Genomic DNA, 24,236 nt, shown 5'->3' on the forward strand with positions numbered 1-24,236 from the left:
AGACTGAAATTATCAGAAGACAGGAATTTTTAAAACTAATTTAATTCGAAGTTTAAAAATAAGCTATGTGACTTTAAAAATTAAGAAGTTTAAACTTAAAAATATTGTTTATCATGGTATGTGGTATTATGAGTGTCATTTCAAAGAAGCAGATGTTCTACTAGTTGAAGTTCTGGCAGCAACTGCCTGAAAAAGCTTGTTTTTTATAGACTTGACGTTCAAATCTTTGACTATTCCAGGATAACCCTCCAGCTCTTGATGGTCATTTGTAATTTTGCTGAATTTGAATTGCCTTCTGAATTACAAAAGCTGATTTGTCTTTTTCTCGCTCAACTAGGCAGAGAGTGAGCCTAGCCAACCTCTGAGAACTTACCTTTCAGCTCTCCGCTTGTCATCGGCTTTGTGCTTTGTGGGTAAATGTGATACACTGTAGCAATATTTTTGAGGAGGTCGGGTAATTATTCCTCATAAATGTCAAGATCACCAAAGACTAGAATTCATGTTATAGAATGTGGAAGGAGGCTATAGCAGAAAGCAAGAGAGAGTGTAAGGTCGGTGTAGGAGGACAGAATCCTGTATCATGGAATCTGGTTATCCTTTCAGGCATCTCATTTAACCTTCCCCCAGACACGCTGTCTTAGTTTCTTCCATTGTGAAAGGACAGTTGAACTAGAGAGTTCTTATGGGGAAAGTAGGAATGCACTGGCTATCCATAATATAATCACTTGGGGGCCTTTTTCTAAATACAGATGTTTGAGGACCTTTGAATGTAGTAGCTTGGATTATGGCATACTTTGAGCTTTGAAGCTGAAGAAAAAAATCCCAAGAGGCCCTATATGATATGATTTTCTAAGTTTTTTTCTCAACTCTGAAGTTCTACAGATCTGTTTTGGTTTTGAGATGCCACTGTAGGAAGCAAATATGAGATTCTTTTTGTTAAACTCATGGCACTTAGCTATTCTGTCTGTACTCACAACTTCGTGTGTACTCATCTTATGTAGAGGATGTATACATTCCTACATACAACCTATGTAAGAATGGGGACTATGTTTAGTGAGCTCTGTATTGATTACAGAGTTTGTACATAGATTCTGTAGTATGTGTCCAGTGAGTATTTGGAAGAGGAATGGGAAGCAAAATTGTGGAGATGTGGCTAACATGGCAGTACCCTCTAATTTATGGCCAGGGATAAAATAAAAATGGAATTAATGATGGGTGAAAGAAAAATGTAGGTATAATTGACTTTTCAAAAAATATTTCAGTAATATTTGTTTACCTTTCCCCATTTCTTACCCATTTCTCAAGTTTTACCCACAACTTCTCTATTTCATTGCTAATTAACGTGGAAAACAGATTGGTTTCAGGTTTGTCAGTGGTATAATTTGGTCAGCAAAGTTAACTCTTCCTTTGTCCCTAAGATTTGCTGTTATTTGGTCAAAGTGGTAGTGTTCCCAATTTTTGTTATTCAAGCCCTGAAATTTTGCCAAGAAACTCAATCTCTTTATCCTTACATAAAATATGTCATTTTAACTATTTTTTAAAGTTTATTAATTTTTTAAATAATCTCTACACCCAATGTGAGGCTGGAAGTCACAACTCTGAGATCAAGAGTCCCATGTTCTTCTGACTGAACTAGCCAGGCACCCCTGCCATTTTAACTATTTAAGATGTATGATTCAGGGGTGCCTGGGTGGCTCAGTGGGTTAAGCCGCTGCCTTCGGCTCAGGTCATGATCTCAGGGTCCTGGGATCGAGTCCCACATCGGGCTCTCTGCTCAGCAGGGAGCCTGCTTCCCTCTCTCTCTCTCTCTGCCTGCCTCTCTATCTACTTGTGATCTCTCTCTGTCAAATAAATAAATATTAAAAAAAAAAGATGTATGATTCAGTGGCATTAATTACAATCATACTTGTGCAGCCATCACCACTACCTGTTTCCAAAGTTTATGTTCCATGACTCCAAACAGAAACTCTGTAACCATTAAGCATTCCTATAGCCCCCAATAATTGGTAGTCTACTTTCTGTCCTTATAAATTTGCCTGTTCTATATATTTCTTACAAGCAGAATCTTATATTTGTCATTTTGTGACTGGCTTACTGCATATAGCATAGTACTTTCTTTCAGGGCTGATCCAGGCTATAACATGTATCAGGACTTCTGTTCTTTTTCTGGCTCCCGTTGTATATATTTATCATGTTCATCATGTTGATGAACACATGTGTTGTTTCCACCTTTTGGCTATTGTGAATAATACTGTTGTGAACTTTGATGTACAAATATCTGTTTGAGTCCTTGTTTTCAAAACTATTGAGTGTGTACTTAGGAGTTGGATAGCTGGGTCATATGGATATTCTGTTCAGCTTTTCAATGAAGACCAACCTGTTTTCTACAGTGATGGCACCATTTTACACTCCCACCAGCAAACTAACAAGGGTTCCAAGTTCTCTATCCTCTTTAACACTTGCTATTTTTTAAAAAATAAAATCATCGGGGCGCCTGGGTGGCTTAGGGGGTTCAAGCCACTCCTTTCAGTTCAGGTCATGATCTCAGGGTCCTGGGATCGAGTCCCACATCAGGCTCTCTGCTCAGCAGAGAGCCTGCTTCCTTCTCTCTCTGCCTGCCTCTCTGCCTACTTGTGATCTGTTTCTGTCAAAGAAATAAATAAAATCTTTAAAAAAAATTAAAATTAAAATCATCTTAGTATTTCATTCACATCTGATATCAGGTATGAAATGGTATCTCATTGTGGTTTTGATTTGCTTTTCTTTAATGACTCAGGATGTTGATCAGTTTTTCATGTATTTATTGGCTATTTTGTTTTCCTTTGGAGAAAGTTCTATTCAAGTACTTGGCTCATTTTTTAATTAGGTGGTTTGTCTTTTTGTTATTGAATTGTAGGAGTTCTTTATACATTCTGAATATTAAACATTTCTCAGATGTATGATTTACAAATATTTCCTCCTGTTCTGTAGATTTTCTTTTCAGCTTCTGATAATGTCCTTTGATGCACAGAAGTTTTTAATTTTGAGGAAGTCCAATTTATCTATTTTTCCTTTTGCTGCTTGTGGTTTTAGTGTCATATTTAAGAATCTCATTGCCAAACCATAAAATAGACTGAACTGTGGAGAACAAACTGAGGGTTGCTGGAGGGGAGGTGGGGGGATGGTGAATGGATTAAACAGGGTATTAGTCCATGGGTATTAGAAGGGCACTTGTGAGGAGCACTGGGTGTTGTTTCTAAGTGATGAATCACTAAATCCTATACCTGAAATTAACACGACACTGTATGTTAACTAACTGGAATTTAAATAGAAACTTGGAAGAGAAAGCCAAAAGAATCCAATGCCAGATCCAATGTCTTGAAGATTTATCCCAGTTTTTTCCTAAGAGTTTTGTGGTTTGGGCTTTTTGTTTAGGTTAGTGATCCTTTTCACTTAATATTTGTATGTGGTGAGGGGTATGGGTCCAACTTACTTTTTTTTTTTTTTTCCCAATATAGTGGTACAGTTGTCCTAGCACATTGTTCTTTCCCCATTAACTGAACTTGGCACCCTTGCCAGAATTTGGTTAACTATAGATACATGGCTTTATTTCTGGACTCTCAATTTTATTTTATTGGTTTCTATGGCTGTCCTTATGCCTGTACCACACTGTTTTGATTAGTATAGCTTTGAGGTAAGTTTTGAAATCAAAAGTGTGAGTCCTCCACCTTTGTTCTTTTTCAAGACTGTTTTGGCTAAGTAGGTCCCTTGGGATTTTATATGAATTTGAAGATTGGCTTTTCCATTTCTGCATTAGGGAAAGCTGTTGGGATTTTGATAGGGACTGCATTAAATCTGTAGATCACTTAGTGTAGTCCCTCATAAGACTTAATAATAAAAAAGAACACATTTGATAGGACTAATTGTCCATTTCTGAAGTGGCACAAAGGAATATTTCGAGCAGAGTATAGTCATATAGCTTGGAAATAATCCTTACCTTTCCTTCCTTCCTTGTGTTCTTCCTTCCTTCCCTCCTTCCTTACTCCCTCCCTTCCTTCCTTTCTCTGACTTTTCTTTAAAACCCTTAGCTATTGTAGGTTTTTTTTTTAAGTTGCCCATGCTCTTATTTAATTTGTATCATTTATAAATTTTCTTTTTTTTTAAAGATTTTATTTATTTATTAGAGAGATGGAGAGAGACCACAAGTAGGCAGAGCAGCAGGCAGAGGGAGTGGGAGAAGCAGGCCCTCTGCTGAGCAGGGAGCCCGATGTAGGGCTTAATCCCAGGACTCTGGGATCATGACCTGAGATGAAGGCAGCCACTTAACCAACTGAGCCACTCAGGCGCCCCTCATTTATAAATTTTCTTGAATCATGATTTTAGAAACTTCAGTGATACTAAGTTTCAGGTGCTATTAGTAAGAATGAAGTGTACTTTTAATTTTTGTCCCTGATCTTACGGAAAGCCCTTTGGAATTCCTTAATTTTTTTGTTGGAAACTTTTTAGTTCTGTGTTTTTCCCCTTAGAAACTTTCCTAGGGCAGTGTTTTCTTCTAGGTTTTACATGGTTTTCTATAAGGGTAGGTATGGTAATTTTCATTTTTTTATTACTTCCTCTTGTGTTCATCATTTTGAGGTGTGTTTTGTGTATTGTTCTTTAGTATGTCAGCAGCCTACTGTGCTAATGCTTTAAAGACTTCTAGTTTCATTTATGTCTTTTAACTAAAATGTGAGAACCCCTTATTGTTTAATGTCATATTAAATGGTGTGTGCATTTGATCACTTTTCACATGGGATATTTCATTGTGTAGATTGGATCCGCAATTATTGCTTTCTTGCACTCACATAAAACTTAATGAAATGTCTTACACTTTATTCTTACTGGCTTTGTTTTGTGCTTTACTGTCTTCAACATCTATATGTTTGCAAACCTGAAGATTTCTCTCCATTTCTTTCTATTAGATCATCTAAAATATTGATCTTAATATCACCTAGGGTAGATCTTATCTCTTATATGTCTCTGTCTGGTTTCCTTTTTTATCTCTATACTTATTTTCCAGAACTGAGTTTTAAAACAGCTTATAGAGGGGTGCCTGGGTGGCTCAGTGAGTTAAAGCCTCTGCCTTCGGCTCAGGTCATGATCTCAGGATCCTGGGATCGAATCCCGCATCGGGCTCTCTGCTCCGCAGGGAGCCTGCTTCCTCTGCTCTCTCTCTCTCTCTCTGCCTGCCTCTCTGCCTACTTGTGATTTCTCTCTCTGTCAGTTAAATAAATGAATAATCTTAAAAAAAGTTAAAAAAAAAAACCAGTTTATAGAACTTGGTCCAAGATTTTAAAAAGCTTAGTAAATAATGATATTTGCTTCCTTTGTGTACATATTTATTGTTTCAAAGAATCACAGAGGAAAAGTGAAAGTATTTTGCGGACTTAGTGAATTTCTAGCTAACATTTTTCATTGTTCTCCTATTCATTCCTACTTATAGCTTCTGGGTTGTAAGCATAGAGAAAGTCATCTTTGCGTTAGAGACAAGAGACCTAGTCATTAGTTAGGCCTAACATGTGCATTCATGACCTACTCTTTGTCTCTTTTGAGGCCATTCTTCACTTCTGGGTTCTTGGCTATGTTTGAAATAATAGATTTTTTGACAAATGAAATGATATATTCTCCTTTGCTAGAGTGTGTTCTGTGTGCTTTTGCCTTTTCTCTTCTGCTTTGTGTATTCAGGGAGTTACCCAAGGGACAGTATTATTTCTCCTACAGTTCACATATTTGTGTTGTTCAGTAGAACTTGAGTCTTTCGTGGCTGCAAAGAAAGTTTCTTCAGATTTCAGTATATCTCATTTCTCTCATGGAAGTATTTTTTAAGAGCACATTTTAGAGGATGCAAACTTTTCATTTCTAAGGTAATAATGTTTGCAAATAATATCTTCCTACCATAAAAATCTTTTGAGCCAATGGCTAATTTTTACAAAGGTTTTCACCAGGATTTTCTCTTCATGGTTCTAGTGTGTGTGTGTGGCTATGTCAGAATAAATCTGCTTCAGTGTTAAGGTGGGAGCTATCACAGATAGGAAAAAGTTGCTGTATCCAAGTTCACTAGTGAAAAATTTCCAGGAGAAATGGACTTATAATATGCACAACCACCTGAATTAAAAAAAGTCTTTTGAATGCCTTTTCCTTAAACTTATTTAGAATAAGTTGATTTCAAAATTTAGAAAGAGGCATGTCTTAAGTGTCTGCCTTTGGCTCAGGTCATGATCTCAGGTCCTGGAATGGAGCCCCAGTTTGGGCTCCCTGCTCAGTGGGGAGTCTGCTTCTCCCTCTCCCCCGCCCTTCCTCCTCGCTCATGATCTCTCTCTCTCTCAAATAAAAATTTTTAAAGAAAATTTAGAAAAAATAAATACACTTTTTAGGCAAAAGAAATGCTTAACCTAAGCAGTTAAGTTATAAAAGAAAATTTATATACATTTTATACTTTGCATATTTATATAGTTTGCCTTTGATTCAGTTCTTATCCATTAGAATATTTGAAGTCTTCTCCTAACTGGGAATGATTTAAACAGCCTAACATAAAACACATTCATACTGATTTTCTGTTATTTACATTATCAATTTGAAAATATGATACTGGAATTTTCCAGAAAAATATATGTCTGTCTTGGGGCGCCTGGGTGGCTCAGTGGGTTAAAGCCTCTGCCTTCGGCCCAGGTCATGATCCCAGGTCCTGGGATCGAGCCCCGCATCGGGCTCTCTGCTCGGCGGGGAGCCTGCTTCCTCCTCTCTCTCTCTCTCTCTCTCTGCCTACTTGTGATCTCTCTCTGTCAAATAAATAAATAAAATCTTTAAAAATAAATAAATAAATAAAAATATATGTCTGAAAATTAAGAAATTGAATGATTCCTTGTCATTTGGTATAAATAATGATTGAAGAGTTCCTCTTTCTCCACTAGTTGTTTTTGTTTTTCACTTTCATTTAATTGGAGAATTGGCCTAAATTTACAATTTATATTTCATAAATCTTTTTTTTTTCTTCCTAGTTTTGGCAAGCGTTCTGCAGGAAGCTTTAGGCGTGGCTGTGAATGCATTGTTTTAGAGCCTTCTGAAATGATTGTGGTAAGAATACTTCTGTGAAGACTTTTTTCCCTAAAATAAATTATAAAGTAAAAGCCCTTTAACAAAGTACTTACAGTGCATTTCGTATTTTGTAACTTTAGATATATTTATCTCACAATTTTTTACTGGGGATCTGAGTTCATATTCATACTATTGTAATTATTTATAAGATTCAATGAAATGAAAAAGATAGAAGACTCAAAAGGGGCAAATACCTAAGTGTTTCATGTTTGAGCTTTGTCAAATCAATCTGTGATAATGCCATTTAATTGAAATTTGGAGATAATATTTGAATTGCAGGACTTTAGCTCTCCAAATATTAATTGGAATGAATGAAATAGTTCAGATGAGTCATAATGGTATATAATCAGTCAACAGTTAACATAAGGAAATCAATTTCTGTTTTTGTGTATGTCCTATGTCAGTATGTTTTCTAAATCCTACAATTCAGTTAAAAAGAGAGAGAAAGATTTCAACAGAGTGTCTAACCAGCATACTAGCTCCTCAGTTTTCTGGTGTAATGTACAAGATAGTGAAAGCTTTTTTTCACATTTAGTAAAGTATTTGGTAGAAAGCTATAAGTCTATTTCAGAGGAGACTTAGGGTTTTCCCCTATGATGTAGGAGAGGAATCCATCAGAATGAAAATTTCCTTGCTAAAGCTAGTGAAAACCTGTGGTAAAATCTCACAAAATTTACTCTTCAGTGAGAAAGTAGCATGATGGTGCGTGAAGATCTAGGATTGGAGAAATGTGGGTGGTTACATAGGAGCTTACTGCAACAGGTCTTGAAAAGCATTTTAGATACATCCTAGAGATTTTAGCCCCTGTTAGTGCTATTTTGTGTTTCTCTAAGGGACTTTTGATTTTCAGACTTCTTTGAGTATTTTATACTTGCGCATTATACAAACTCCTAGGTTTGCCAGTGTGAAAATGGTCTTAGAATCTTGGTATGCCTTAATTGTAAGCAATCACATTTTTGTTACATAAGTATGATGAGGATTGACCTAAGATAACTTCTATTGTGGTTAGTCCATTCATCAGTTTCTAAAATGTTGAAAATGAGGATTTTTAAAAAAATAACTCTATTTATAAAAAGAGAAACTGAATCTACGGATTGAAAGTAGGAAGAGAAACCCTTAGGTAACCTACCAGAGCCATTCTGCTAGCAGTCCTGTTTGACTCATTTGGGATTTAGGGGTTTTTTACAGCTTTACTCACATACATAAGGGTTAGGACAATGGGGCGGCTGCTTTCATATTTTGAGGCAATGTATCCTGTGAGTTCTTTCACTAATAAATCAGCACAATGATTACTGAAAATATCCTTCCCTTTGAAACTGCAGGAAATTCAAGAGTTACTCATATTGTCCTAAGTGGAACTGAAAATGCTTCTTCATAAGAAAAGTTACTCAAAACCAATTAGTTACAGAGAAGTTCAGAGACACTTAGTCTGTCATGATAGTTTGTTCACAAATGTCTTTGCAAAATGAATGAATATGGATTTATCTGTAAGTTTTATTGTGCATCTGATCTTAATATGGAATGTTGTGTTTGAGGAAATAAATTTTTGGGGGGTTTTATTTCAGGTGGACTATATGGATGAAAATGAAGAATATTTTCAGCGTCAAGCTTCTCATCGACAATCTCGAAGGAGATTTAGAAAAATCAACCAGAAGGGTGAAAGACAAACAATCATTGACACTGTGGATCCTTATCCTGTGGGCAAACCACCTTTGCCTCGAGGTTATCATACGGTAAGTTATTGAAGTATAAAATTTTTAATCTTTAGTTTTTTGTTGGGAATTTTGTGAAAAGACATGTGCATTTCCTATTTTAGTTGAATAATTCCTTTCTGTGATCTATGCTGGAAACACATACAGTATGAATAGTTTGAAAGAGCATTGAATTAAGGATATCAAAAGACATTGTTTAGTCCTTTTATTTCTTAAAATATTCTCTGAGGATTAACTTTGTGATCAGCGATGCAGCTGTAACTGGGATATTTTAAGTTCTTACCTTAATCTAAAATTTGAACTCCCTCTGCTCCTACCCCAAGTGATTAGGATCAGACTTTCTTTTTATTTCAAAAGTAGAGATATAAAAATCACGTTATTTTCATATTTTACATACCACTGTGAGACTATTACATGATACTTTTTTCATTTTTAATATGAAATGAAAGCATAATTTGAAGTGATGCTTTTACAAATCCCAATGTAAAGATGGTCTGAAGTATTTTTGATAAGTTCAAAATTCCTCTTAAATGCTGTAGCCACTCGATCATCATGTATTTCATAAATATTTGATAAAGTATTTTTATGTTTGTGGAAACCGTTGCACAGATAATGAGTGATTTCTACAAGACCCCAGGAAAGTCAGTTTTAGGACCTTATATTTCATACTCCTTTCTTTCTGCTTAGCTGCACTATGCTCATTTCCCCTGAGAATATATTTCAGGATTTCTGTTTTCAAAAAGAAAGTAATATGAGTTCTTATATATGTCATAATAGAATCAAAGATGGTTTGTCTATACATAAATACAATTCAGTAGTCATTATATGTGAAATTAATTTTAAAATAAAAATATGAAAAAACTAAAAATAGGTAATTGACAGTTGTTTTACATTTCTCATTTGTTTGCTTACCTGCACTTTCTTTCTTTTTGCAAATAAGTATAAGTGCAAAATACATGGGAAAATATATAGACTTAAAATTATGTACTGAATTTTTGGTAACTTTTGGTGATATGATAGACTTTATACCTACACTTCATATGTTTTATTTCTGAGAGCTCTTTATGTGTGAATATTTAAGCAGTTTGACCACCAGCTACCCGCCTACTCCTTTCACTACCCATGCACTATTTTAATTTAACATGAATTTTATAGTTGAATCATTTCATTGAGCTCCTTTGGAAAGGGTAGCTTTTTACTCATCATAAAGAGAGCTTTGTTTGTCCTTTGGAGAGACTTGGTATTAAAAAAAAAAAAAAAACTATGAAAGGTTTTTTTGTTATCATTGTCTGTAAAAGAAGGTAGTATTTTTAGTGTTGATATAGCATCATGGAAGAAGGGAATTTGGATTAAAAATAGTGGCACATATTAATAGTTCCATATATTATTTTAGCCTGATGCTAATATTATTAATATTCTTTCTGCTCTGGAATTTTTCCTAATCAGATTCCATACTAAAATGGTGGGAGTGTGAATTACTGAAAATTTAGTGTTAAAGCTGATTGGTTTAATTTTATAGTAGTGTTTTTCACACTTAAGTTGGGGGAATCCTATAACTGTTTTTCTCTTTTATTCCTGTTTGCTCCCCCCTTTATGAAATATTTCACTTTCCCTATATGACTTCCCTTTTTTGGTCTGATCTAAAAAAAAGTGTGCAGGGTTATTCTAAGATTACTTTTTTGTTTTAATTTGATGGTTTTAATAAATATCTTACCTGGTCAACAAGTACTTTTATTAGGGAGTATTCAGTGCTACGATGAAAAATTTAGTTTGATTATTAATAGATCATGTAATAGCTTACTAATATGTGACATGTTGGTATTGATTTTACTAAATGAGTTCAGATTGGTAGCAACATGGTCATAATTGAAAATATTGGATCCTTTTTTGTGTGTGCAAGGTGTGTTTTTATTATACTTATATAATATTATTTCACCTAAATACATGATTTTAATATAGAAAACAGCAAAATTTTGTTGTGTATATGGTGCCACAAGATAAAAAATGAAATAAAAGTTATTATTCTTTATTAGTCCTAAGTTATAGTTACTTATTCTTAACAGAAATACTTCCCTTTGAAAGAACCGTAGTAGACTGGGACTGAGGGTGAAGTTTATTTAGAAAATGCATGGTCATACTTCACAGGTGATTTTAAAATGATTTCCAGTGCATTTCAGGTGCATGGCTAGAGAACATTATGCATACAGCCAATTCTATATGGTCATTCTTAACCTAATTTTAACATTATCTTCGTTTTGGCGGATATACTATAGCATGTCTGATAATGTTCATCTTTTCCTTTCCTCCTTTATGGCACTCATTTCATTTTGGCTCAAAGGAATGCACTAAATCTCAGGTATCGTAATTTGTGTGTGGTCTCCTAATACTAACCTAAGTTTATTTGTGAATTTGCATTGTAACTAATGAGTTTATAATATTGATATGTTTGGCTTGGTCTTGTTCTTTTGTATTTTGCCCTGACTCAGTAAAATCTCTTAAAACTGCTAGTGTAGTGGTTTAAGTGATGGCACAGTCTACTTAATTTGTGCAGGTGTAGTGATGGATTGTCCACCTTGTCTACTGTATGTCCACCTAAGTGCAATCTACTTAGGGTTTTTTTGTTTTTTTGTTTTTTTAAAGAATGAGTGGAAGCACTGTTCTTAACCAACATGATTTGTAAGTGAAGAAATGAAGAGGAAAAGATAGGTAGACATAATGGAAATTTAATTGCTTTTTATGTGAAAGCTTATGGGAAATCCATTAGAAATTTACATTTTAAATGCTATAGATAAAAGCTTTAAAGTTCAGGAATCCCAATATGAGAGCATTTTGGGAGAGTACTAGTAAAATTTTAGTCAGAGAGAATAAAGGCTTAGTCAAAAAGGAAATGAGAATTTAAAAATGCTTGTGTTTTCTTATTTGCACTTTATTTTTAACCAGAATTCATGCTTTATTTCATTCTAGAAGCCTTTATAATATCTTTGCTCATTTCTTTCATGCCAACACATGACTAATTTATGATTTTCAGTGTTAACTCTTGAAATGGTGGGTCAGATTGGGGGTTATCAGAGAATTTGGAGTAAAGGAAGGAAAACTAATTTTATCTCTGGAAAGGAATTGGTTAAGTAACTCATAGAATCTTATGGTTGTGTTTTATTATTGCCCAGGAAAAAGATCATGTATGATTTAGTTGCCATTAGAAGAACTCTGCTGTCAATATAATAATATCTTTGGCTGTTATAGTAAACTTGCCTGAAATCATGAAATATTTGTATAGAGTTTCAAATTAAAATGAGGCAGTAACTTTATGTTCTGTGCAAGAGAATGCATATTAAAATGCCACAGGTGTCATGGCTGCTAATGTGGTACTTGAGAAGCACGGCTGTATTTTAGATGATGTGATAAATCTTAAACATTTTCATACTATTTGTAAATTTAATAAAATTTTCATGTAATTATATACTTTTTAAAATTGCATCAGTGTTTTGGACTTTTATCTGGTAAAAGTATACTCTAAACATATATAGCTTTAATATTTTAAAAGATATATCAGTACATAATTAATCTTTCTCTTTTTTAATATGAAAAATTACTAGTTAGTCTAATTCCCATTTAGAAGTAGGAATTGAATTGAAAATATACACTGAGTTATGATATATACTTTACGTACACTTTTTAAAATTAGATGTGTTGCAGTAATTTAAAACAGATTATAATAATTTTCTTCAGAAACACGAGTACTCAAATAGTCCATGTGGAGTGTTTTGAAGACATTTTCGCAAGGCAAGTATATGAGGTTTGCAGAGAGAATAATAAGCAGTGAGAAGGGGATATGGGAGATGGCTTTCATTATCATTTTCCTACATTTTGATGCTGTGAGGTTGAGGCTGTATGTAATATTGCCAGAAAAGAGGATGTGGCATGAATTTTCAGTCTTAAGGTAGATAATGAAAATAGAGGCAGGTAGTAGATAAGGTTCTTGGCAGAGGCTGGAAGATTTGGGGTCAGTCACTTTAGACTTGGGACAAGTTTATTTTGTTTCTGGGTTCAGAGTAGGGTAGAGGAAAAAGCTTTGTTTATTTTACCCAAAATTACAGACCCTGCCTGTCTATATTTATGGGCAATTTATTGCAGGAGTTTGTGATTTATTCTAGAAGATACTTAAGGGGAGGACTTAACTTACCTGATTGCAGTGATGGGGAGACTGGTACATACTTGTTTTGTCATCTTTTATTTATTTTTTTATTTTACTAAAAAGAGAGCTCTGCCCTCTTCTCAGTTTAGAAAGAACAAAATTGTACAGAGATATTAGACCAAAGACTGCAGAAAACTTGTCCTGTCTATACCATGGTGTTTAGAACCAACAGACATTTCAAGTCTAGCAAGGCTGAAAGGATTGAAATGCTCTTGATGCTTTGAAGTTCTGATTGACATTCCACGTCCCATTCCTACTTACCCCCAACAGATGGCTCTATTTTTTTTAATAGTTTAATTAGCAAACATTTATAGAGTATTATCTATGTATGTACTACTGTTCTAAAACATTTCACATTAATTAAGTCATTTAATATACATAACTACCCTGTGAGGAATGGATTATTATTACTACAGTTTACAGATTAGGAAATGAAAGAACAAGATGAGGGGATATGCTTAAGGACACACAGCTAGTAAGTAATAGAGCCAAAATTCTAACCCCAGAAGTCTGGCTCCAGAGTCAAAGGTCTTCACATCACTCTATACTGGAAAATACAATAAACTCAATGAATGAAAGTGACCTCTTTTAAAATATGGAAAAAAAAAACCCAAAAGTAGATTACATATTTAAAGGATTGGTATTCCTCAGCTGTCATAACTTCTTAGCTAAACATTTTATGAGATTTGATTTAGTTCAAGTAATATTTGGAAATGTCTGTGACTAGTAATTGTTAGGATGAGAAGAGATAGTCAGAATCCACGATGGCCTTGTGACTTTTAGTTTTGTGTTTTTCTTGGTTTTTTAATCTTGGAATGTTTTATTTGATCAGGTATAAGCACACTCACATTGTCCCAAAGGACATTTTCCCAAGGAATGGCTCTGTTTGCAAATTTGAATCAGGGGGATTTGAACACAGTATAACATAAAACATATTCATAAAGTTTCAATCAATGCAAAATTTTTGAAGTAATGGAAACCAGTTGATCATATAAAAAGATGTCTCCCACACATTTCATTAGTAGTCCTTTTCTACAATATGAATATACACTTCAGAGCACTGTTTAATAATTATGCATTACATTTTTCAGTAGATTAGGCTTAGTTTAAAATTCTTGGTCAGATGCTTAAAAAGTTATAAAAAATACTGCATAAAATTAAGTTAATATAATGTTGGTTGAATACAATGTAGTATTAACATAATGGGATTAAATTTTGAGTTACAGTCAGTGATAATATAATATCTGTAAAATGTGGCACCAGGGTAAGAAGATTGATCCATGCATGAGGTTTATGGAAATGAGTCCTATTTTTTATAAGGTATTCTTTAAAATAATATAAGACAAGTTCTATTTCTAATAATAGTTATATAATCATTGCTAGGTTATATCTTATATTTCTCTGAAGTAGATTTTTTTTTTAAGATAGATTAAGTTGGTTTCATTTTCAGTTAAGGACTATTTGGTAGGTTTGGTTAGTTTCAAAAATTGTTGGATATTGAAACAAATGAAAAATTACAGTGTTTGTGTGATTATGCACTTTTATTTGATAACAGTCTTTTTGATGTGGACTATTGTTCTTGCATTAGAAATAGTGTTTTCACTCATGTTTGGCTTTGCTTTTTCAGTTTTTTATTTAATTTTTTACTGAAGTCTTCTTAGTTTAATTCAATATTAGTTGCTTAACAGTAAGAGAATATGTTTTGTGTAATATATCAGTGACTTGTATATTTAATAAATTTCCTAGAATATTAAGGTCTTAACATTTTAACTTATAACAATCAGTTCACATCATATTACACCTGACTATGATTTATTCATATAATGGTATTTTAAAAATCTGTTGATATGCTTATGTAGAAAATATTCACATATAGGGGAAATTTCTTAATTATTTTGATATTTCATTCTTTAAATCTGAAAGACATTTGTTCACTTAATTAAACCTAAAGTCTTTGTCTTCAATAATATCATCAGTGCCTCTCTGTGAATTGTAATTGGGTGGAGTTTCAGGAAATGTGTGTATTTTCTTTCTTGTATTATAGAGAGGAAAACTCAGTATTTTCATTTACATATTTTATTCATTTAATGAATATTTATCAAGTACCCACCTTGTTTCAGGTTTGTGCCAAGCTCCAGGGCTGTAAAGGTCTACTGAACAGGCATATTTTGCCCTTATTGTCCTCTTAGTTTCATAGGGGATATAGATAAATAAATGTGCAACTAAAATATAGGGAATTCTAGGTACAGTGAGGCACATAGACAGGGCACTTGAGAAATCAGGTATGATTTCTCAATATCCTGGCTCAAAGGGAAATATTCTTCAATCCAGGAAAGCCCAATGGAAATGTGAAAACCGAATTGATAAAGAATGTAAAAGAGAGGTGTGGAGAGAGTGTTAGATAGTAGTGATATGTATATTAAAAAAAAAAAAAAGCACAAGTTTTTGCTAGATCCTAGTTACTGTATGCATGCGTGATGTTTTATGTTGGCATCAGAGTCTGTGAGGTCAGAATACTCCTTGCTTTCACACCCATTATCAGCAGGTTTACTGATTCCTCTTCACCTAGATGATGTTGCATTTTAAAATCCTGCAGAATGCTCCCTGTGGAAAGGTCTTTGAACAATAGGTGGACGTAACAGTTCTGTGCCATATGTGCTGCAATTTCTAACAAAATGCAGCGTGGAAAAACTGCTGCAGTGGGCTCCATTTCCTTGCTTTGGGGGGACTGTTTCTTCCTTGCAGTTATAAACAGGTATTTACGTTCATTTAATTTATACAGATTAGGAAATTATACTATAGCATGTATATCGAAATTGAAATGTAAATCGGGAAATAGTTTAAAACATGAAATGATTTTTCTTGCGCTATTAACAGCATGCATTGCAAATTCATGCAAGGCAGTTGAGAATAGTATGCAGTGTGCTGTTTACCCAAGTTTCAGCTTCAGTTGGAGGATGTCTATTTTTATATATTACATCATCTCTGCTGCAGAACTCCCATGTCCACTGGGATTTACTGTTCTTTCATTCCATTTTGAAAGAAAGCTTGTATTGATGTCATAATTGGACCCATCTTTTGGTTGCACTTGGAGATTGAAAGTAATAAGGGTGTTGTGTAGCAAGTCATGCAATATTTCAAGCAATTTATTTGTCAAAAAGACCACTGCTACATTGTCTTGCTCTAATTGTGAACACTGGTGGCTCTCTGTGCTTGTATATGTTTTAAATATACTTGGCTAAAATTTAGCTTTTAGTCTCAACAGCAAAGATCCTTTTCATCTTAGACTGTTTCATTTCTTTTTTTTTTTTTCCATTTTATTTATTTTTTTCAGCGTAACAGTATTCATTCTTTTTGCACAACACCCAGTGCTCCATGCAAAACGTGCCCTCCCCATTACCCACCACCTGTTCCCCCAACCTCCCACCCCTGACCCTTCAAAACCCTCAGGTTGCCCCAACCTCCCACCCCTGACCCTTCAAAACCCTCATTGGGGAGGGGAGGCGAACCATAAGAGACTATGGACTCTGAAAAACGACTGTTTCATTTCTTATGTGATTTTTTTTCTTCGTGAGATTTTACAGTGCTACATGCTGATTTTGAAAAATGTCTCTTTTCTTTGGGAAAATCTACTTTGATATTCAGGCCTGTTTCCTAACAGTGCTGAATTGATCTTTTTACAATTAAGTTATCAGTAAGTTGTCTGTTTCACTGTTTGAAATATCAGGTGACTAGAAATGTTCTCTTTTGATTTTGAATCCAGTGTTAAAACATTATTAGCCAGAAATGCCTTTCTGTTAGCTAGAAGATACTCTGGAAGAAACTCTAGCTTTGTATTCAGTGTATAGGTATTAGGTTTAAGCCACTTGTGAAAGGAAATATTTAAATTAATCATTAAAATGCCTACTATATGTTATACATATTTATGTATGTGAGATCTCCCCCTTATTCTCTCCAGAAAAATTAGTCGTTATCCATATCACAGTAGTAAACCTTTTCCCAAACCTTTGCTATAAAAGAACTGATTAAGAGCAGACTTAACTTTTAAAAAATAATAGCTTTATTGAGTTATAATTCACATACCATACAGCTTACCTATTTAAAGTGCATAATTCAGTGGTTTTTCTTTTTTCTTTTCTTTTTTTTTTAGGTAGGAAACACATAACATTAAATTTGCTGTCTTAACCACTTTTAAATGGATAGTTCAGTAGTGTTAAGAATATCTGTAGTAAACTTTTGACTGACTTGAACATACATTTACATTGTACCTAATATCCTTTGTGGTTTAAATTACACAGAGGCTGAAAAATGACAGAGATATTTTGGAAAAAAATAATTATAGAATCTATTGAGTAATTGTATTAGAGTAGTTTCTTATGGGCTTAGTACAGGATCAAGTAGTCCTTTATTCTTCTTATGTCTTCCTTTCTCTCTTTGACGTGCAATATAGGGATGTAATATGGAATTTGGAATTGCTAGCTTACAGGAGTGTGACAGTAGAGTGAGCCAATCTGAATTATGAATTGCTCCTTGGAATGACTATGAGCATTTCTCATTTAGAAATGTTTTTCTTTAAAAAGAAGAAAACTGCTTTTTTCCCTTAAGGAATTTTATCCACTCACCATCTCCCCCGAAAAAAGGCTAAACACCCCTTCCCTATTAAGATAATTATGAATCATTATGTAGAATTAAAAAATACTTAAAATGCTTATGTCCAATTTTGTATGGTAGTGAAAGTATAGTAATGATAACTGTAAAATGTCTGTTAGATAATATTTAAAAATGGATTTGGGATCTTATGCCAATATCAATAAGACTAGTTTTAGGTCCTCGTCCCCCAATACCCTCAGGGAGAAAAAAAAGATCACAATGGATAGTTTTAACAACATCCTGTGACTGATTCATAATTAATGTTCAGGATAATCTAATCAAATTTATTACAGATTGTTTCAGCTTGATAGTACAAAATAAATAAATAACCTAGCAGTATGTTTAAACCTTTTTCTTCTCAAAACTCCACTTACTATTTTTTTAGAGTTGGATTCTTTTCTCTGTTTCCCTCTACTTCGAGTACCTATTTTCTTTCTCTCTACCTTTATCTACTGACTCTTTTTGTTTTGTTTTGTGTTCAAATAAAGAATCTGCCTTCCATCTTTTCCATCCACTTGTTCTGCTTATGTTAAGACATTAGAGGCTAGATTCCTTTGTCATCACAAAGTGTGATTTACCACTGATTGTGCTCAGAGGTTCAATGTGATTCAGGAATCAACTACTAAAGCAAAATATCTGGCAGGATAGAGCTGCCTTTGGAAAGGGACTGAAAATGTCCCTGCTCCACAGATTTCAGATTGTGGGTGGGTTTCCCTTAATGAAGGCTGAAATGTCCACATGAATATTTTATGCAGTTAGTGGTTACTATAGATTCGTGTATCATTTCTCACATAGAGAAATGTCTCCTTTGTATAGTGGTCTCATTTTCTTCCCTACTGTATTTTTACCTTTATTGTAAATACCATGTTTTGCAGTCATTTGGGTATAATATATTAATATCTTAGAGTTTTGGTTTTGTTTTTAATCTTACAAGTCCACTGGGTTGGGTGGCATATATTTTTAAACTTTGGTCCAACAGATTTTTATTTTGCTTTTTGTCATTGAAAAACCTATAAAATATAAGCCATCAAGAAAAATAGGTTTTGTTGTACATTTGTTCTAAGGCAGTCTTTTAGTGAGCAATTTCATGTGATGAACGATACATTTTTGCTTAAGTCAGTCACACTGTTCAGCAGTTCATCCCTGATTTCTTATTTCCTAACTTACCCACTTAGTCTTGGAGTCAAATGTAGAATGAATAAGTGACTGCCTTATTCTGTTTAATACTTAATTATAGATTTATGGTTATGTGTTGATACTATGAACTGCTACTTTATGGCACAACCAGGAGATATAATCTTCCATGAATATGATCCATCTGGCCAGTTGTGAATAATTTCTGACAATTATAATAGTCTTTTTTTTTTTTAAGATTTTTATTTATTTATTTGACAGACCGAGATCACAAGTAGTCAGAGAGGCAGGCAGAGAGAGAGAGGAGGAAGCAGGCTCCCTGCTGAGCAGAGAGCCAGATGTGGGGCTTGATCCCAGGACCCTGGGATCATGACCTGAGCCAAAGGCAGAGGTTTTAACCCACTGAGCCACCCAGGTGCCCCTATAATAGTCTTATATATACAATTAATTATTTGAGTATTATTTAGAAATCATCTTTCACTTAAGGAAATCATCTTTCACTTACCTTCTTCTAAACTTGGCAACTTTTAATTTATGAGCTAAGGATGTTCAAAATGGTGGTAATTGAAAATTTCAAAGTGCAACTAAAATATACAGGTAAAATACTCTGTTTGCCTTTTTAGAGCTTTTAAGGAGAGGAAAAATTAGATGTGTAAAATGGGCTTTGTTCATTTATTTATGAGAAGGACAATTGAATGTTGTCATCTTAAAGCTGGTCATATATTATATATGTGGTCATCTTAAAGCTGGTTATATAATATATGTGGTCATATATTGTAAGCTGACTTCTTTTTCAAGAGAACACTTAAATAATTTCTCTGGCATATAAAATATTTTCTATATTGAGACAATCTTCTATATTTAATTATTTTCCAGGCAAATTCACTTGGAAGCATTTCCTGTCTGGAATATATTTAATTACAGTAGAGGGACAGTCACAATTATAGTCCTGATTATGAAGCCTATTGATTAATGCTTCCATTTATAAACATTGCATTGTCTCTTAAAATGAAGATTATTCAACCATTATGAAAACCTACACATTTTGATATTTATTTAAAGACTTTTTTTTTTTTTTTGAGAGAGAAAGAGAGGGGGGAGGGGTAAGGGTAGAGGGGGAGAGAGAATCTTAAGCAGGCTCCACACCTAGTACAGAGCCCAAAGTGGGGCTCAGTCTCAGAATCCTGAGATGATGACCTGACTTGCAGTCAGGAGTTGGACACTTAACCAACTGAGCCACCCAAGACACTGGATCTTAAAAGTGAGAGTATGCTTGTTAAAAGTTAAGTTACTAAAGAGAAAATAGCCTTTAAAAGCAGATAGTATGTCGTATGCCATAGTATACCTTTTGCACAGTATAGTATATGTTAGGTGCTCAGCAGCATCTTGGTTGTACGTTGGTGTCTTTGGATCAAACTCACAAAGTTAGTGTTACTATTTCTAGGAGTGGTATTATACATCTACCTGCATTAACAGTTCTTACACAAGGATATCTGCACAAGGATATTAATCCTGGCCATCATTACAGTATTAAATAATGGAATCCTCAAACCTTGAATGCAACTGACTTTTTAGAATATCTTGGAAAGAATAAAATTTACCCTTATTGAATCCTTAGGATATATTCCAGTTGGCTAGGTATTACCTCATATATTTTGTCAATTAAACTTTGTAGTTCTAAACACTAAGGTGATGGTGTCTCCACTGATAGAAGAAAAGCATGCTAAGGTCAAAGAGGTTAAGTTACATGTTCAATATTTATGGTACTCAGAGTCAAACCTAGATATCTGTCTTTTCCATTCCTGATATTTAAAATTATTTATTTTTTAAAATGAACTTAACATATTTTGCTTTTACATTACTTGAACTTTAAATTTGATTTGAAAGAGAGGTGTGTCAGATAATTCAGCCACTTTAGATGCCTGCTGTTTAAGTACCTTGAAAAGACATAGGCTACAGCATAGAATGTCCGATGTGAAAAATAATTACTAATTATATTGGCAATAATTTAGGCTTTGGTTGATTCATCAGTATTTTTGTTACAAGTACTTTTCCTTTTCAAACCATATCTCTCATTAGTAAAGCATAGCGTTTACCCCCTCTTTGACCTTAGTTTCATTCCAATATAGAAATGGGTTTTTACTGTTGAGTAGTACCATTTTATAGCAAAGGTGACTATGTAATTAAGTATTTTAAGTTAGTTTCACTAATATTATAAGTAACAAAAGCCAAACTTGCTGAAAGATTTTTTTGTAAGTATGACTTTTTAATGAATCAAAACAACTTACAGTTGTCTGAAAGTAGTCATAATTTTTAGAGATGAAAAAATAAAGTCATGAAATTGTTTGCTTCTGTACCAGGAAATATTGTAAGTTTTGGTAATATTTAAGAATACTGAAAACATAAGTAATATTAAGAGGTTTAAAAACATTTTATAAAACTGATTAGTTATGTATAATATTTAATCAATTATTGCTAACATTAAGAAAATCATCTTTCACTTACCTTCTTCTAAACTTGGCACTTTTAATTTATGAGCTAAGGATGTTAAAAAAAAACTTCTAATCTATGGTCTAATTAGCACTATAATGTTTTAGTATATGTGCTGCCGAAGCGAGCACAGCACTATAATTTTTTAAAAGTAAGAATATTTTATTATTTCCCCTCTAACTGCCAACATAAGGAAGACAGAAATCTCAGAATAAAGGAATAGTTACTACCAGGAAATCTTATTACAAGATAGATTTATTTCATTCAGTAGGTCTCTCTTCTTCTGTTCTCTATCATATCATCCCTTTTATCCCCGTTTTGCTACCAGATAATGTTTGGTAATAGCTGTGATGGAGGGCTCAGTCAGTTAAGTGTCTGTCTGCTGCTCAGGTCGTGATCCCAGGGTCCTTGGATGGAGTATCCCTCCGGCATCAGAATCCTTGCTCAGCAGGGAGCCTCCTTCTCCCTCTTCCTGCCCTGCCTGCCACTCCCCCTGTTTGCGTGCTCTCTCTGACAATAAATAAATAAAATCTTTAAAAGAATAGCTGTGTTAGTCAAGCAGAGAGTCAAGTATCATATGGTCTCACTTATTTGTGGAGCATAACAAATAACATGGAGGACATGGGGAGATGGAGAGGAGAGGGAGTTGAGGGAAACTGGAAGGGGAAATGAACCATGAGAGACTATGGACTCTGAAAAACAACCAGAGGGTTATGAAGGGGCGGCAGGGGTGGGGGGGGGGGGTTGTGTGGGGTGGGAGGTTGAGGAACCAGGTGGTGGGTAACAGGGAGGGCACGTACTGCATGGAGCACTGGGTGTGATGCCAAAACAATGAACACTGTTATGCTGTAAATAAAAAAATAAAAATAAATAAATAAATTTTAAAAAAAAAAGAATAGCTGTGTTAGATAACCCTAAGAACTTGAAAGGATTTTAGTTATCTCCTAACCACTTAATACAATTTATTTTTCTCTATAGAATCACTGACATTCAGCCTCTGCTGTAAGATTTTTAATTATAATTAGCACTGATATTTGCAAGATAGTCCTTACATAATGTGTAAAAATTGTACCCTACTGCCTAGTACAAAGTAAGGGTTTAGTAAATCATAACAGTTATTATTTATTATAGGGAAGGGCTAGTTATGAAGAAACTTTTCCTTCTGTTTAGCTGAAATCTGCTTCTCTATAATTTTAGTTCATGGTTCTAGATTTCTTCTAAAGCAACACAAATGAATATTCATGTTCCATTTTCATATAACTGTGTTTCAGATAAAGAGACCTTATGCCTTTTCTGGGTTAAACATTTCTGACTTCTGTACTTTATCCTAAACATCTTACCATCTCGGTTTTCTGCTCTTAGTACTATAGTTACTCATCATTTTCTCCTAAGTTAGGATGTCTAGAACTGGTTGCTACACAAGGTCCTGCAGTACCCTACAGTGCAGATTATAGGAGAACTTTGTCTTTCTTGCCCTGGACATTATATGTCTGATGATGTAACCCATGATTGTATGAGAGTTGTAAGGTATTCTGTATTGGGTCATATAGAGCTTTTAGTCAGCTCCATTTTAGAAGTAAGGCTTCATACCTCCTCCCACCCCTGTGAATTATTCTTCTAGGCTGATATCCCTTATATTGTAATTGGGCAAGTGACATTTTGATAGTATGCATGTAGATGTTTATATTTATCCCTGTTAAATTTAAATTTTCTGGTTTTAGCCTAGTCTTCTCACCTGTCAAATTACTTAAAACACCTGATTTTGTCAGTAAACAAATTGGACATCTTTTATGGTTATACTATTATGCTGTGCCTGTTTCATCATCTTAAAGCTGGTGTAATAATACTTCACAGGGTAGTTTTGAAAAAGTTTAAGTGGAATCAGTTATGCATTCATTCTTTTCTTGAATAATTACTGTGTGGTAAGCATAAGAAATAAAGCATAATTTGTCATTAACAATATCAAAAACAAATAAAGTATATGGCCCCTGCCTTCAGCTCACCTACATTCCAGTTTGTGATGAGTAGTCCCCTTTTTATTAAAAAAAAATGGAGGGATAATTAATAATTCATGCTCATGTAAAATATTGAATAAATTACATGCCAAATTAGTAATAAAGATAATAATTGCTATTGAACTTGGAGTATTGCCTTGTGAAATACTGTAGTCGGTAGCCCACACTGAGTACCAGTGTATAAGGACTTCACCTCTATAACTGAGCATTTCAAGCTGAAGTCTGGTGTTTTCTTAAAGTAGGTTCTGGGAAATGAAATAAGCTTTGTTAAATTAGCTGTTACAGTCTATTCATTTTTTGAATATATGCATTGGAAAAGCCCCATTCTTGATGTTGGAAGTTCTCACTGACTTATAGTCTACTTTATTTCCTTTTTTGGCACGTGTCCCATTTTATGTTATCTTTTAATCTCTTCTAGCATGCATCATGTAAATATTGGGCATACTTATTATGGATGGGTTACTATGTTAATTTTCCAATTATCAATCACAGGTATCACAAACAGTACGTTATCAGGAACTTTTCTTTTTATTAAAGAAATAGCCTATGGTAGCCACCAAAAAACTATAGAACTGATCAATGAATTCAAATAAAAGGTTACAAAATCAATCTACAGAAATTTATTGCATTTCTAGACACTAATGAAGCAGCAGAAAGAGAAATTAAGGAAACAATCTCATTTGAAATTGCACCAAAATGGTAGGATACCTAGGAATAAACCTAACCAGGGAGGTGAAAGACTTATACTCTGAAAACTATAAAGCACTGATGAAAGAAATTCAAAATGACACAAAGAAATGGAAAGACATTCCATGCTCATGGATTAGAAGAACAAATACTGTTAAAACATCTATACTACCCAAAGCAATCTACACATTCAGTGCAATGCATATCAAAATACCAAAAACATTTTTCACAGAACTAGAA

The 24,236-nt window shown here is 34.0% G+C and overlaps 1 protein-coding gene across 13 annotated transcripts in view; it reads left to right on the forward strand.

The window, feature by feature from the left end:
- RAPGEF2 (Rap guanine nucleotide exchange factor 2) overlaps positions 1-24,236 on the forward strand; it is a 237,481-nt gene that overhangs the window by 115,097 nt on the left and 98,148 nt on the right. For 10 of the 13 annotated variants that reach the window (XM_045991002.1, XM_045991024.1, XM_045991057.1 and 7 more), the window contains 3 exons: positions 7,017-7,092; positions 8,679-8,846; positions 11,164-11,181. In XM_045991002.1, coding sequence (XP_045846958.1) covers positions 7,017-7,092; positions 8,679-8,846; positions 11,164-11,181 — 262 coding nt within the window. The remainder of the gene's footprint in view (positions 1-7,016; positions 7,093-8,678; positions 8,847-11,163; positions 11,182-24,236) is intronic. The other 3 variants (XM_045991011.1, XM_045991042.1, XM_045991087.1) reach the window with 1 other exon arrangement.

The sequence above is a fragment of the Meles meles genome, chromosome 2, assembly GCF_922984935.1.
Source record: "Meles meles chromosome 2, mMelMel3.1 paternal haplotype, whole genome shotgun sequence".
Taxonomy (NCBI): Eukaryota; Metazoa; Chordata; class Mammalia; order Carnivora; family Mustelidae; genus Meles; species Meles meles.